Raw genomic sequence first — 13,428 nt, 5'->3', positions numbered from 1 at the left:
AGGGAATGATCCTTCCTAATTAAATGTCCAAATTATGTGAGACTAAGTCTCGCCATAATAGGACACTAATATAGAGTCCAAAGAGGTAACTTGCTATTGTGACATGCCATGCACGACCACGCCTGTGTGCCTCTACTCATGCTGTTCCTTCTACCAGCTGTGTCCTCTCCCCTTCCCAAAATGACAGATTCTTTCTGATTACTTAAGTTCCTTTCAAATGTCATCTCCTTACCCTACCTAACCTTCCCCTGCTTCATACCCCTCCCCCAAACATGAAGTTTCCCCTCCAAGATGCTTTCATACAACTTTGTTTTCATCATTCTTGTAGCATTTGACCACCTTGGCCACTGGTTTGTGTGTCTCTCTGGTTGAGTGGGGGGTTCTCTCAAAGCTCAAGTTGTGATTTATGGCCCTTCATTCCTAGCTCTCAATAGAGTGCCTGGCACACAGTGTACCCGCTACATGGACAGGTGGATGGATGGGCGGATGGATGGGCAGATGGATGGGCGGATGGATGGATGGATGGATGGATGGATGGATGGATGGATGGATGGATGGATGGATGGATGGATGGATGGATGGATGGGTGGGTGGGTGGGTGGGTGGCTGGCTGGCTGGATGGCTGGCTGGCTGGCTGGCTGGATGGATGGATGGATGGATGGATGAGTGGGTGGTGGATGGGTGGGTCGGTGGTAGATGAATGGATGGATAGATGAATGGATACACAGATGGATGAATGAATGGATGCATAGATGTATGAATGGATGGATGGACTAATGAATAAATGAATGGCCTCTGAGTAGAACAGTCAAGAAGTTTTTATAGCGCCTCTTCTATTATATGAAAATGGATCCATGCTCTGTCTTCAAGGAGGCTAAATTGTGAAAACCGAAACCACCATACCTAAAAGAATCAAAGAACAATGATGGACAATATGTAATCAAGCTAATAATAATAATTAGCATTTACTGTGTTGCTGAAGGCCAGGCTTTGTGCAAGACCCTTATGTACATTGCTGCATTTAATCCTCATGCAGCTTATGAGTTAGGTACTCTCAGTAAGTCCATTTTACAGCTATGGAGACCAAGAATGAGAAAGTCAAGGGCACCAGCTAGTGAATAGAGAAGACAGGGCAGACACTCAGATCTCTCTGACCCCCAAGCTCTTATGTCAACCATGTGCTAACTCTCCAGGAGTTCAGGGAAAGGAGAGAAGGTGGGGACTGGAGTAACTGGGGAAGGCTTCCCTCCTGGAGGAGGTGGACTGTGGGCTGGGCCTGAAAAGCTGTAGAGAAGTAGACAGAGGCTTGGAGGATAGTCGAGGCTTGGGGATAGGCATGAAGCCTGGCCAGAGTGAGAGACCCCCCCAGGAGTTGCAGGGGATGGGGTTGGGCTTGGCCATTACCCCAGCCTGTGCTCACCCCTGGCTCAGTAGTTTGCTGATGGTCTCCTGCCAGGTGCCTTCCTCCCCATCCCTGCCCTGCTCCCAGCCGAAGGGAGAGCTGGTCCATGGGTGAGAACCAAGCCCCATTGCCCTTGTGGGTTGGGCTCAGTTCCCGTGCATGTGGATGTTTCCTGTGTCCGAGGGCAAGGCCGGTTCAGCCTGTAGAGCTGGCTTCACTCTGGAGCACACCGGTTGGGGGCATGCCTCTCCCAGCCAGTGGGACCAGTTCCAAGGTGCAGGGGCAAGAGCAGGTTTCTGGAAGAAACATCCCCTTCATTCACCGATAGACATGACTTAGACCCAGAAGGTCCTACTGTTTCCTGCCAGCTTGGAGCTTCCCCAGCAATTCCTGGCCTGGCGTGAAGATTTCATCTGGGCTCCAAGTTACCCTGGGGATGTAGCTTTACTTCTGTTCACCAGGCACTGCACTGGGCTGTGGGTTCTGAGCCTTTCTTGGGTCACAGACTCTGCTGAAAATTTGATGAAAGCTATTGCCCTGCCCACAGTGGCATATAATACACACACGTGTACACACACGGCTGCATGGACACACATGTCCACATCTATGCACACATGTGTAGGCTCACACACAATTTTATATTTTATGGACTCCCTCAGCCCCATCCATAGATTTGCATGGGCCTGAGATGGAAAACCCCCACCTAAGGAGTTGTTGCAGCTGACTGCCCATTCTCCTGAATGCGTTATTATTTGTGGTAATATTAGCTGCACTAGTATAGTAGCAATAGCAGTAATAGTACCTACTGTTGTTGTTGTTTTGTGCCATTAAGTTGATTTTTTACTCATAGCCACCCCATGTGACAGAGTAGAACTGCCCCATAGGGTTTTTTAGGCTGTAATCTTTATGGGAGCAGATCTCCTGGTCTTTTTCCTGCACAGCTGCTAGGTGGGTTAGCAGCTGGGTGCTTAACCATTGAGCCACTGGGGCTCTTCATAGTACCTACTACAGGTATTTATTTATCTGTTTGTAGCGGCCCTGGTGGCACAGTGGTTAAGAGCTCAGGCTGCCCAGAGGCACGCTTTGGCAGAATTTCTTTTTTTTTTTTTTTTTTTTCTCTTCTTGGCTTTTGTTGAGGATTGGTCTGTGGCCTAAGATGTGGCCTATTCTGGAGAACGTCCCATGTGCGTTGGAAAAGAATGTGTCCTTTGCAGCTGTTGGGTGGAGTTTTCTATATATGTCTGTGAGGTCAAGTTGGCTGATCGTGCCTTTTAACTTTTCTGTATCTGTGTGGAGTTTCTTTTTAGACGTTCTGTCCTTTACCGAGAGTGGTGTGTTGAAGTCTTCAACTGTTACTGTGGAGCCACGTGTTTCTCTTTTCAGTGCTGTTAGAGTTTATGTATTTTTTTTTTTATGTAATAAATATCTATGCCCTGTCACTGGGTGCATAGATGTTTATTATGGTTAAGCCTTTGTGGTGGATTGTCCCTTTAATCATTATATGGAGCCCTTCTTTGTCTTTTATGGTGGCTTTTGTTTTAAAGTCTGAGATTAGTATTGCCACTTCTGCTTTTTTTTGGTAGTTATTTGCTTGATATATTTTTTTCCATGCTTTGATTTTTAATAAATTTACGTCTTTGTTTCTAAGGTGAGTCTCTTGTAGACACCATATTGATGGATCTTGTTTTTTTATCCATTCTGTCACTCTCTGTCTCTTTATGGGTGCATGTAGGCCATTTACATTCAGTGCAGTTACTGATAGGTGTGAGTTTATAGCTGTCATTTTGTAGTGCTCTTTTTTTTTTTGTGTGTGTGGTGCTGACATTTTCTTTGTTCCTCTTACTCTCCTGTGCTGAGTTCCTTTTGCTTGTGGATTTCTTTTTCATTTCTTTTGTTTTTATTGAGACTTTATGTTTTTCTTGTTTACTTTGATGAGCAGGTTCATTAACTTTTTTGTGGTTACCTTGAAATTTACCCTTATTTCCTAGCTTTGAACCAGTCTATTATTACTTGGTATCACCTTGCCTTCCTCCCCATTAGAAAGTTCTATACCTACACCATTTATTCCTTCTTTTATTGTTGTGATGTTCTTGTCATTTACAGACTAACCTCTCTGGTTCCCTGTTGGAATTTTTTTGGTTTTGGATAGTCCTTGAGAGTTCATTTCCTACGTTGGTATCTGGCTGGTACAATCTTGCATACTAGATTCAGACTGTGGTCTGATGTTTGTTCTCAGACCAAAGGATTTCTTTTAATAATTCTTGTAAGTTTGGTTTGGCTTTTACATATTCCCTTAATTTCTGTTTATCTGGAAATGTCCTAATTTCACCATCATATTTGAATGAGAGTTTTGCAGGATATATTATTGTTGGTTGGCAATTTTTTTCTTTCAAGGTTTTATATATGTCATCCCATTGTCTTCTTGCCTGCATGGTTTCTGCTGAATAATCAGAGCTTAGTCTTATTTTTCCTCCTCTGTATGTGACTTTTTGTTTTTCTCGAGCTGCTTTCAGGATTTTTTCTTTGTCTTTGGTTTTAGCGAGTACGATTATGATATGCCTTGGTGATTTTCTTTTAGGGTCTATCGTATATGGAGTTCTTTGGGTTTCTTGGATGATCAGCTTTTCATCTTTCATGATATTAGGGAAGTTTTCTGTCAGCAATTCGTCAATGATCCTGTCTGTGTTTTCAGTTTTCTCCCCCCGTTCTGGAACTCCAATCACTAGCAAATTTTTGCTTTTGATTGTATGCCACATAATTCTCAGGGTTTCTTCATTTTTCTACTTTTTTTTTCTGGTTTTTCCTCAAACAGTTGTATCCAAGTATTTTTCTTCAATTTCACTGATCCTGTCTTCCATCATTTCAAACCTGCTCCTCAGCCCTTCAATGACACTGTCCATTTCTGAAATCTTGTTGTTTATCTTTTGGATTTCATATTGTTGTTTTTGTATGATTTCTAGTTGTGAATTTATTTTGGCATTTTGTTTCTGTATTATTTTCCTGAATTCTTCCATTTTTTTTTTTTGGCCTGTATTTTCCATGAATTTGTCTATTTTTCTTCATTTTTGTCTGCTTTTTGCTTCAACTCTTGGATAGCTCTGAATATTAGAGATTTGAATTCCCTGTTAGGTAGTTCTAGTGCCTTTTCTTCTACTAGAAAGTCATTTGGTATTTTATTTTGGACACCTACTGGAACCACCCTGTCCTGTTTTTTAATATGTTTTGATATTGTCTGCTGTCTTTGGGACATTCAGTAGTTATTTTCTTCATTTATTGATTTTAGATCTGTTTGTTTCATCCTGTTTTTTTGTTTTATTTGGTTATGTCTGAGCAGGTGGGCTGTGCATTCTTTGTTGTTTGCTTGTCTGTGGTCGCAATACTTTTCACCCCAATGGGCAGGTCCAGCTGAAGGGGAGGAACTGGGTTGGGTCATTTGTGGCACGTACTAGGGCTGACGGGGGAGCTGGGAATCAGTGCTGGGCAGGTTCCGGTAGGCTGTGCCTGTGCTGCTCAGGGGTGTGATGTTCAGCACATGGTGCAGATAGGCAGGAAAGAGGGGGGAGGTTGTGATTTGTGGAGCTAATAGGGGTATGGGAAAGAGGAGAGAGAGACAGGAGCCAAAAACAAACATACCAAAAGGGTGTAAGGGAGCTTGGTGTTGGAGTAGAGAGATGAGAAACTGAGAGATGTAGAAAAACAAAAACAAAAAGAGAAAAAGAAAGAAAAAATAACCAGATAAAAATTTGGAAAAAAAGAAAAGCTCCCAGGGGTCCCACGGATGTGGTTGTGAAGACCAGGGAAGTAGCTCCCAGGCTGTGCAGGATAGCCTGTCTAGAGGGGGTATAGATGTCACACAGCGCCAGGTATTCAGGAGACAGGAAAAGAAGGTAAGTATAAAGAGACAAGAACTGAGAAATGAAGAAAGACAGAAAGGAAAAAAGAGAGAGAGAGAAAGAAAAAAAGAAATGCCCTCAGGGGCTGCACAGACTGGGAAGTGGCTCCAAAGCCATGCAGTGCAATTGGTGGAATTTCTAGTTGGCTCAAGCCAATGAATAATGGGGCACCTGTGCAACACTTTTTACCAGCTCACCTGTCTCTGTTGTTGATGTTGTGTTCTGTTGAGTTGCTTCTGACTCATAGCAATCCTATAGGACAGAGTAGAGTTACCCCATAGGGTTTCCTAGGCTGAAATCTTTAGGGAAGCAGGTTGCCAGGTCTTCCTCCCATGGAGTGGCTGATGGGTTTGAACTGCTGACCTTTCAGTTAGCAGCCAAGCCCTTAACCATTGAGCTATCAGGGCACCTTCGCCTATCTTTGGTTGCAGTCATTTCACCAATGCAATGTCATTCAATGTACTTAGTTACAAACTCTCTGATGTTGATCAAAAACCACCCCAACTGAAGCAAAGTTGTGCCCTCTGGAGTGTGAGCTTATGGTTAGCTTTTCAAATGCTAACTGGCCACCCCTGGGAGGTAGAGGTTAAAACTAACATTTTTATATCATACTATGGAAGTCTTTGAAAGCAAATTGCAGACCGTGTCATAATAGCAAATGAATGCTTGTGACTTGGGATGAGTTTTCCAGCCCGCAGCATTAAACACAGCTTCAAAAAGTATAGATTTCCACCAACTTTGATGGAAGTGAGAGTCTTTTCCACTTAAACTGTGTTAGGGGACTCCAAAAAGTGACGGTAGCTGTGAAGATACTGTCATCGAAGATGCATATGAAAATCTAGAATATGCTTATTTCTATGAGACAGGAACAGAAAAATAATATTTTAAAATTAATATAGGGGCTATAGTAAGGGACTCTAAATATGTGTGTAAAACTAAATTAAGAAATTAATGTTATAAAGAAACTATTAGCTCATTTGCATCCTAGAATTTAGTGGGAAAGTTGCCCATCAGCTTATATTCAGTCACATTACAGGTGAACACATGTGGTAAGGTTTTCTGACTGTGTCCTTCAAGGCCTGGGACGCACAGCATGCAGACTAAGTTTAAGCCGCTAACTGAAAGGCTTGTGGTTCAAACCCACCCAGCAGCTCCGCTGGAGAAAGACCTGGTGGATCTGCTCCTTGACGGCAACTAAAACAATAACAGGCTGAAGTTTACTTGTGGGGGAGTCCTGGCCAGAGAGGGGTGAGGTAGCCAAGTACAAATTTCACCTCTTATTAATTTTGTTTGCTTTTGCCTCTAAGAGGCCTGGACCGAAAGCTCCTGATGGTGGTTTTGTTGTTACCATTCGCCTTTATTTTTGTTTAAGGCTATTTCAGGAGAACTCAGCAGGGCCTCAAGAGTGTATTCCAGCCCATTTACCTTTTTCAGCTGTTAAAAGAAATATTTTTAAATGAAATCTTATCTAGAGCACTAATATACTACTGAAATAAGAGCAAAGCTTCACTTGGTATTTAGATTTAAGAACTCCCGGAAGCCCTTTTGTTTTATTCAAGCTTATTTTTAGACCTCTGCAGAGACAACAAACCAATCCGCTGTTTGAAATCACACTGGAGTTTTTATAGTATTGGTGAAATTAAGAACTTGGCTTGTGATGAGAAGAAGCTAAAAAGACCAGCGAGTTCATTTTATGTTCAGTTATCTCTGAAATGATTAACAACAGGCATGCGTAGGCATCGTCAGCCAGGCTTTATGGCTTTTCGTGATCATCCGTGGATGCCTCACCATTCTTGGCAAACATAAAGGTTTACATTATAAATGCAAAATAGCAAAGGATAGCGGGAGAGCCCTTTTGTTTTGAATGATAGGAAAATATGCCACAAGAAATCTTCCACTTTTGAAACAGCAGAGTCAAGTTTGATCTTACCTGAGAGTTGCCTTACCTGATTAGTTAGCAAAGAAGTTTATTCTTTAGCATCTGGGTTATGCACACTGTCGTGAACATTTTGTATCTTCTGCCTTTTCTCAGCAGGAAAGAAAAATTAAGTCCAAGTGTTTTGTGCTGGGATTTAATGGCCTTTAATCAAAGTCAACTCTTTTCTTAAAAAGAAGCTTGTTGTCGTTTAGCTGCTGTTGAGCTGGCCCCGAATCATGGTGGCTCCACGCACAATGGAACAAAACACAGCCCGGTCCTGTGCCATCCCTATGGTTAGTTGTAGATCAAACCATTGTGATCTCTAGGGCCTCTACTGGCTGATTTTAGCCTGGAAACTCTGCTGAAACCTGTTCAGAATCGTAGCAACATGTAAACCTCCCCTGGCAGACAGGTGGTGGCTGTGCTTGAAGTACCAAAAAAAGCAAACTGGTTGCCATTGAGCCAATTCCAATTCATAGCAACCCTATAAGACAGAGTAGAACTGCCCCATAGGGCTTCCGAGGAGCAGCTCTTGGGTTCGAACTGCTGGCCTTTTGGTTAGCAGCCAAGCTCTTAACTGCTACACTGCCAGGGCTTGAAGTACATTGGACAGAAATCCAACCCGGGTCTGCCACATGGAAGATGGGAATTCTACCGCTGAACCAACAATACCTCAAAAAGGAAATGTACCCCTCTTATATTTCCTTTCTCAAAGAGAACTCATTGCCATCAAGTCAATTCCAACTCATAGCAACCCTATAGGACAGAGTAGAACTGCCCCATACAGTTCCAAGGAGCGGCTGGTGGATAAGAACTGCTGACCTTTTGGTTAACAGCTGTAGCTCCTCTTAACCACATTGCCACCAGAGGACTTGCACAACTATGTTTCCACTATAATTCAGAAAAAAGTGGACATCTTCTGGTTGAAATAGGGATAGAAGTGACCTCCCTGTTTCTCCTAGCCACCAGCACCACCCCCATCTCCAAAAATGGTCTTTGGGGCATAGCCTCGGGTACTATGTAGTACAGTGTGAAGTCTCAATCTCCTGCGTCGTTTGCCAAGTCTATATGCAACCCACAGTCCTCAACTCACATGCCAGCCACTCCATGAAGCATCACCACCCCCTCTTCCCTCCACGGACCTTCAGGAAGACCAGAAATCAAACCCCAGCTCTACCCCTACTAGCTGTATGGTCTTGAGCAAGTCGTCTAAGTTTTCAGCCCCTCAGTTTTTCTGTCTGTAAAATATAGAATTCTTTTTCCTAGCTGAAAAGCAAGAATAATATCAAGTGTTGGCTAAATCATTCATTTAGCATGATTTCAAGGTCCATCTGTGTTATAGCATACATCAGTGCTTCATTCCTTTTCGTGGCTGAATTGTATTCCATTAGAAGAAAATACCGTATTTTGCTTATCCATTCATCTGTTGATGGGCGTTTGAGTTTCTCCTGTTTGGTGATTATGAATAATGCTTCTATGAACATTCATGTGCAAACTTCTGTGTGGACATGTTTTCAGTTCTCATGGGTAAGTACCTAGGAGTGAAATTGCTGAGTCATATGGTTACTCTATGTTTAACTTTCTGAGGAACTGCCAGGCTGTCTCGCAAAACAGCTGCACCATTTTACAATCCCACCAGCAATGTACGAGCATTCCGTTTTCTCTATGTCCTCAGCAGCTTGTCCGTCTTTTTCATTTTAGGCATCCTGGTATGTGTGAAGTGACATCATGTTGTGGTTTCAGTTTGTATTTCCTGAAGGACTAATGGAGCCCTGGTGGCACAGTGGTTAAAGCAATCCACTGCTAGCTGAAAGGTCAGCAGTTCGAAACTACCAGTGACTCCTCGGAAGAAAGATGTGGCAATCTGCTTCCATAGAGATTTACAGCCTCAGAAACCCCACGGGGTCACTAGGAGTTGGAAAAGGCTCAACAGCAGTGTGTTTTAATGACAAATAACGTTGCACATTTTTTCATGTACTCATTAGCCATTTGCATATCTTCTTTGGAGAAATGTCTATTCAAGACCTTTACCTATTTTGAAATTGGGTTATTTGTCTTTCTCTTATGGAGTTGTAAGAGCTTTTTTATGTATTCTGGATATCAGATATATGAGCTGCAAATATTTTCCTTCGTTCCGTGAATTGCCTTTTCACTTCTTGAAGATATGGTTTGAAGCACAAAGTTTTGAATTTTTATAAAGTCCAACTTGCCTGTTTCCTTTTTTTTGTCCCTTGGGCTTTAAGTGTCATATCTAAGAAACTATTGCCCAGTCAAAATCATTTTGAGTTGAATTTTTGTATAGGGTGTGAGGTGGGGATCCAACTTCATTCTTTTGCATGTGGATATTCAGTTGTCCCAGCATCATTTATTGAGCCTACTCAATTTGTAAGGTAAGTTAAAGTCTCACCTTTTCCCCTAAGCACATAGAGAATAGTAAACTACACATTAACCCCTTAACCCTACTGATCACATGACAAAAATGCAATAAATACTGGCTCATGAAGAAATAAGCAAATCTTATAGTACTGTATATTACTCTTCATTTTTGCATATGTTAATCTGGTCTTCCTACATAGAAAATGTGTGCTGTCAGAACAGGGGCCATGTGTTTTCCTTTTCTTGCCCATGATATTGATTTAAATCCAGGGGAACCCAGAGGACTGAGGTGGGGAGGTCTGTGTAGTGCCAGCCTTGGTTCCCATTATTGTTTGAGGTTTTTCAAATGTGCTTCAGTTTCCTCTGGTACTGCGTCTTTACTTCTTGTTCTGCCACTAGGTGAATTAGCAGTACTTTTGGGAGTCTAAATCAAGGGACTTATGTGGAAAATTTTGGCATGGAAAACCAAAAACACCAAAGGTGTATGTACCATGGCCCATTTACTTCAGTGTTTTTTTAGAAAGAACCATCCATGACAGTGAAACATAAATTAATTGTATTTTGCTAGATAGTTGTAGACAATAACATATACAACATAAAAACTATAATAAGAAGCAAAAATAAACAAATCATAAAAACAAAACAAAACAAAAGCACCTCTAAGCTCAGAGGATGAGCAGCATTGCGTTATTACCTAAGCATTGGCCAAAGAGCCGGGCAAACACACTGGGTTTTCAACCATTCACAAGAGGATCTTCCCCAACAGGGGACACCAGGCCTAGGCAGTGGCTTTAATTTCAGGTGGTTGATGCCACAAGAGAGGTCCGGGCACCATTTTGGGGACTTCAGAGGCAGGGAAAGTACCCACTGGTTGATCAGGACTATGGGGAGGGTTCTAAGGAGGTGGTAGACTTTGGTCCAGCGATAATGGGGATAGAGAGAAAATTTTTTAACATCCTTATTGAGGTGTAATTCATATACCATACAATTCACCCACTTAAGGTGTACAATTCAATGGTTTTTAGCATATTCAAAGATATACGCAGTTGTCACCAGTCAATTTTTTCATCACCTCAGAAAGGAACCTCATATCCTTTAGCTACCACTCTGCTATCTTTATCCCCCACTCACAGTCCTCGGCAACTCCTTATCTACTTTTTATCTCTAGAGATTTTCCTATTCTAGACATTTCATATGAATGAAATCATATAATCTGTGGTCCTTTGAGACTGACTTAGTGTAATGTTTTTAAGGTTCATACATGTTGTAGCATGTATCAGAACTTCATTCCTTTTTATGGCAGAATAATATTCCATTGTATGAATATACCACGTTTTGTTTATTGGTTCGTCAGTTGAAGGACATTTGGATTGTTTCAGCTGTTGACTGTCATGAATAATGCTGCTATGAACATTTGTATACAAGTTTTTGTGTGGATATGTGTTTTCATTTCATTTGTGTATATATCTGGGAATGGAATTGCTGGGTCATACGGTAACTCTGGCGGCATAATGGCTAAGTGCTACGGCTGCTAACCAAAAGGTGGGCAGTTTGAACTCACCAGGCACTCCCTGAAAACTCTGTGCGGGCAGTTCCGCTCTGCTCTACAGGGTCGCTATGACTCGATGGCAGTGGGTTTTTTAAAATAGTTTATGGTAGCTCTATGTTTAACTATTTAAGGAACTGCCAGACTGTTCTCCAACGTGGCTGCACCACTTTATGTTCCCACCAGCAATGAATGAGTGTTCTGATTTCCCCACACCCTTGTCAACCTCTGTTATTATCTGACATTTTGATTCTAGCCTTCCAAATGGGTGTGAAGTGATATTTCATCTTGATTGTGATTTGCATTTCCATGATGACTAATGATGTTAAGAGTCTTTTCTGTGCCTATGGCCATTTGTATATCTTCCTTGGAGAAAAGTCTATTCAGACCTTTAGCCTTAAAATTGTGGTAAATATATGTATCACGAACATTTCCTAATCAACATTTTTTACATGCACAATTTGGTTACATTAATTACGTTCACAATGTTGTACAACCTTCACCACAATTCATTTCCAAATTTTTCTGTCACCCTTAACAGAAACTGTCTTTGCCCATTTTTAAATTGGGTTGTCTTTTTATTATTGAGTTATAAGAGTTCTTTCTATATTCTGGATACAAGTTAGCAGATAGAACCAAAAAAACCAAACCTGTTGTCTGTGAGTTGATTCCAACTAAAAGCAACCCCATAGGACAGAATAGAGTTGCCCCATAGAGTTTTCAAGGAGCGGCTGGTGGGTTCGAACTGCCGACTTTTTGGTTAGTAGCCAAGCTCTTAACCACTGTGCCACCAGGGCTCCTTATCACACGATTGGCAAATGTTTTCTCTCCTTCTGTGGGTTATCTTTTCACTTTCTTGATGGTACCCTTTGAAGCACAAAAGTTTAAGTTTATATCAAGTCCAAATTGTCTTTTTTTTCCTTTGGTTGCTTGAACTTTTGATGCCACATACAAAGGAACCGTTCTTACGTTTGGCAAATTCCCAGTTTGACAACTACACTTTGTATTTTTTTTGGCAAACCCAGTTGGTATTTCTCTGTCTCTTGGGCCTTTCCTGAGAGTTTGGCTTTCTCAAGTTCACGTCACTCGCAGCCGTTAAGCCATCTTAATCCCGTAGTTAAGCAACCTCGTTACTTTGCCGAGTTGCTCTGTCTCCAGCAAGCTCCTGGGTTTGCCTGGTCTGTGTCGTTTGTGTGTCTCAGGGCAACCAACTTGAGTTGTCCTGTCTGCCTTGTTCAGTCTGGAAAAGCCACCTCTCTCTCGTTCAGCGAGCTGGAGCACATCTCAGCGTCCTCTTCCGCCCACTGGGTGGATGCAGACTTGTGTGTGTGATAAAGGTTGCCCAGTGGCAGCGTATGGGAGAATAGGGCATGAGAAGCCCAGCTCTCAAATAGCTGTTCAACCTTGGGGAAGTTACTCAGCCTCTCTGACCCTCTGTTTCCCCATATGTAACATGAAAGGATTGGGTGACTTCTAAGGCTCTTTCCAGCTCTAAAATTTTAGGATTGCGTATTTGTTGTCATTGTTGCTGGCCACTGTTGAGTCAGCGCCTGACTCATGGCGACCTCATGCTCAGCTGAATGAAACACTGCCTGGTTCTGCACCATCCCTGTAATCAGTTGCAGATGGGATCATTGTGATCTACAGGGTTTTCCTGATTTAATTGCTCCCGCCGACATTCTAGGAGCCTTGGAGGTGCAGTGGTTAAAGAGCTTGGCTGCTAACTGAAAGGTTGGCAGTTCGAACCTACCAACCACTCTGCGGGAGAGGGATGTGACAATCTGCTTGGAAGCCGTGTGGAGCAGTTCTACTCTGTCCTATATGGTCACTAGGAGTTGGAATCGACTTAACAGCAGTGGGCTTTGTTCTCCAGCATTCTTGTAGTGAATGACTTAGCAGTCTGATAGTTTTACCAACACAAAGAAGCATATGGTCAATAGTTAAACATCTGACAGTCCTGATTTAGCTAGAGGTAGACTGAGACTGACTGGATTTCTTCACTCTGTCTTTTTTCAGGGAAGCAGCAGGCACCAGCTGACCAGAGACACCCCAGGCCATGTCAGAACTTTGAGCGAGGCCTCATGAGGGGGAACGGGTGTCACCCTTAGGCCTTCCCAGCCCAGCTTCAAGATGCTGAGCTTAAAGCTCCCCAGGCCACTCAGCATCGACCAGATCCCTCAGGTATGTGCTCTCTTTGTTCCAGTGTTTGGGCTCCAGGATGTGACCAGAGGTGGCTGCTTGTCTGCAACCTGTCTGGTGTGTAGAAGTCCTTTCTCGTCAATGATCCCCTCCC

At 42.6% G+C, this 13,428-nt stretch overlaps 1 protein-coding gene across 1 annotated transcript in view; it reads left to right on the top strand.

Annotated features, from left to right (window-relative positions):
• PAQR5 (progestin and adipoQ receptor family member 5) overlaps positions 1-13,428 on the top strand; it is a 98,515-nt gene that overhangs the window by 33,310 nt on the left and 51,777 nt on the right. Inside the window, exon 2 of the mRNA XM_064267330.1 lies at positions 13,152-13,316. Coding sequence (XP_064123400.1) covers positions 13,266-13,316 — 51 coding nt within the window. The 5' untranslated portion in view covers positions 13,152-13,265. The remainder of the gene's footprint in view (positions 1-13,151; positions 13,317-13,428) is intronic.

This window comes from Loxodonta africana, chromosome 13 (genome assembly GCF_030014295.1).
Source record: "Loxodonta africana isolate mLoxAfr1 chromosome 13, mLoxAfr1.hap2, whole genome shotgun sequence".
NCBI classification, from domain to species: domain Eukaryota; kingdom Metazoa; phylum Chordata; class Mammalia; order Proboscidea; family Elephantidae; genus Loxodonta; species Loxodonta africana.
The sequence above is the reverse complement of the archived record's forward strand: the minus strand, read 5'-3'. Positions and strand labels throughout refer to the sequence as shown.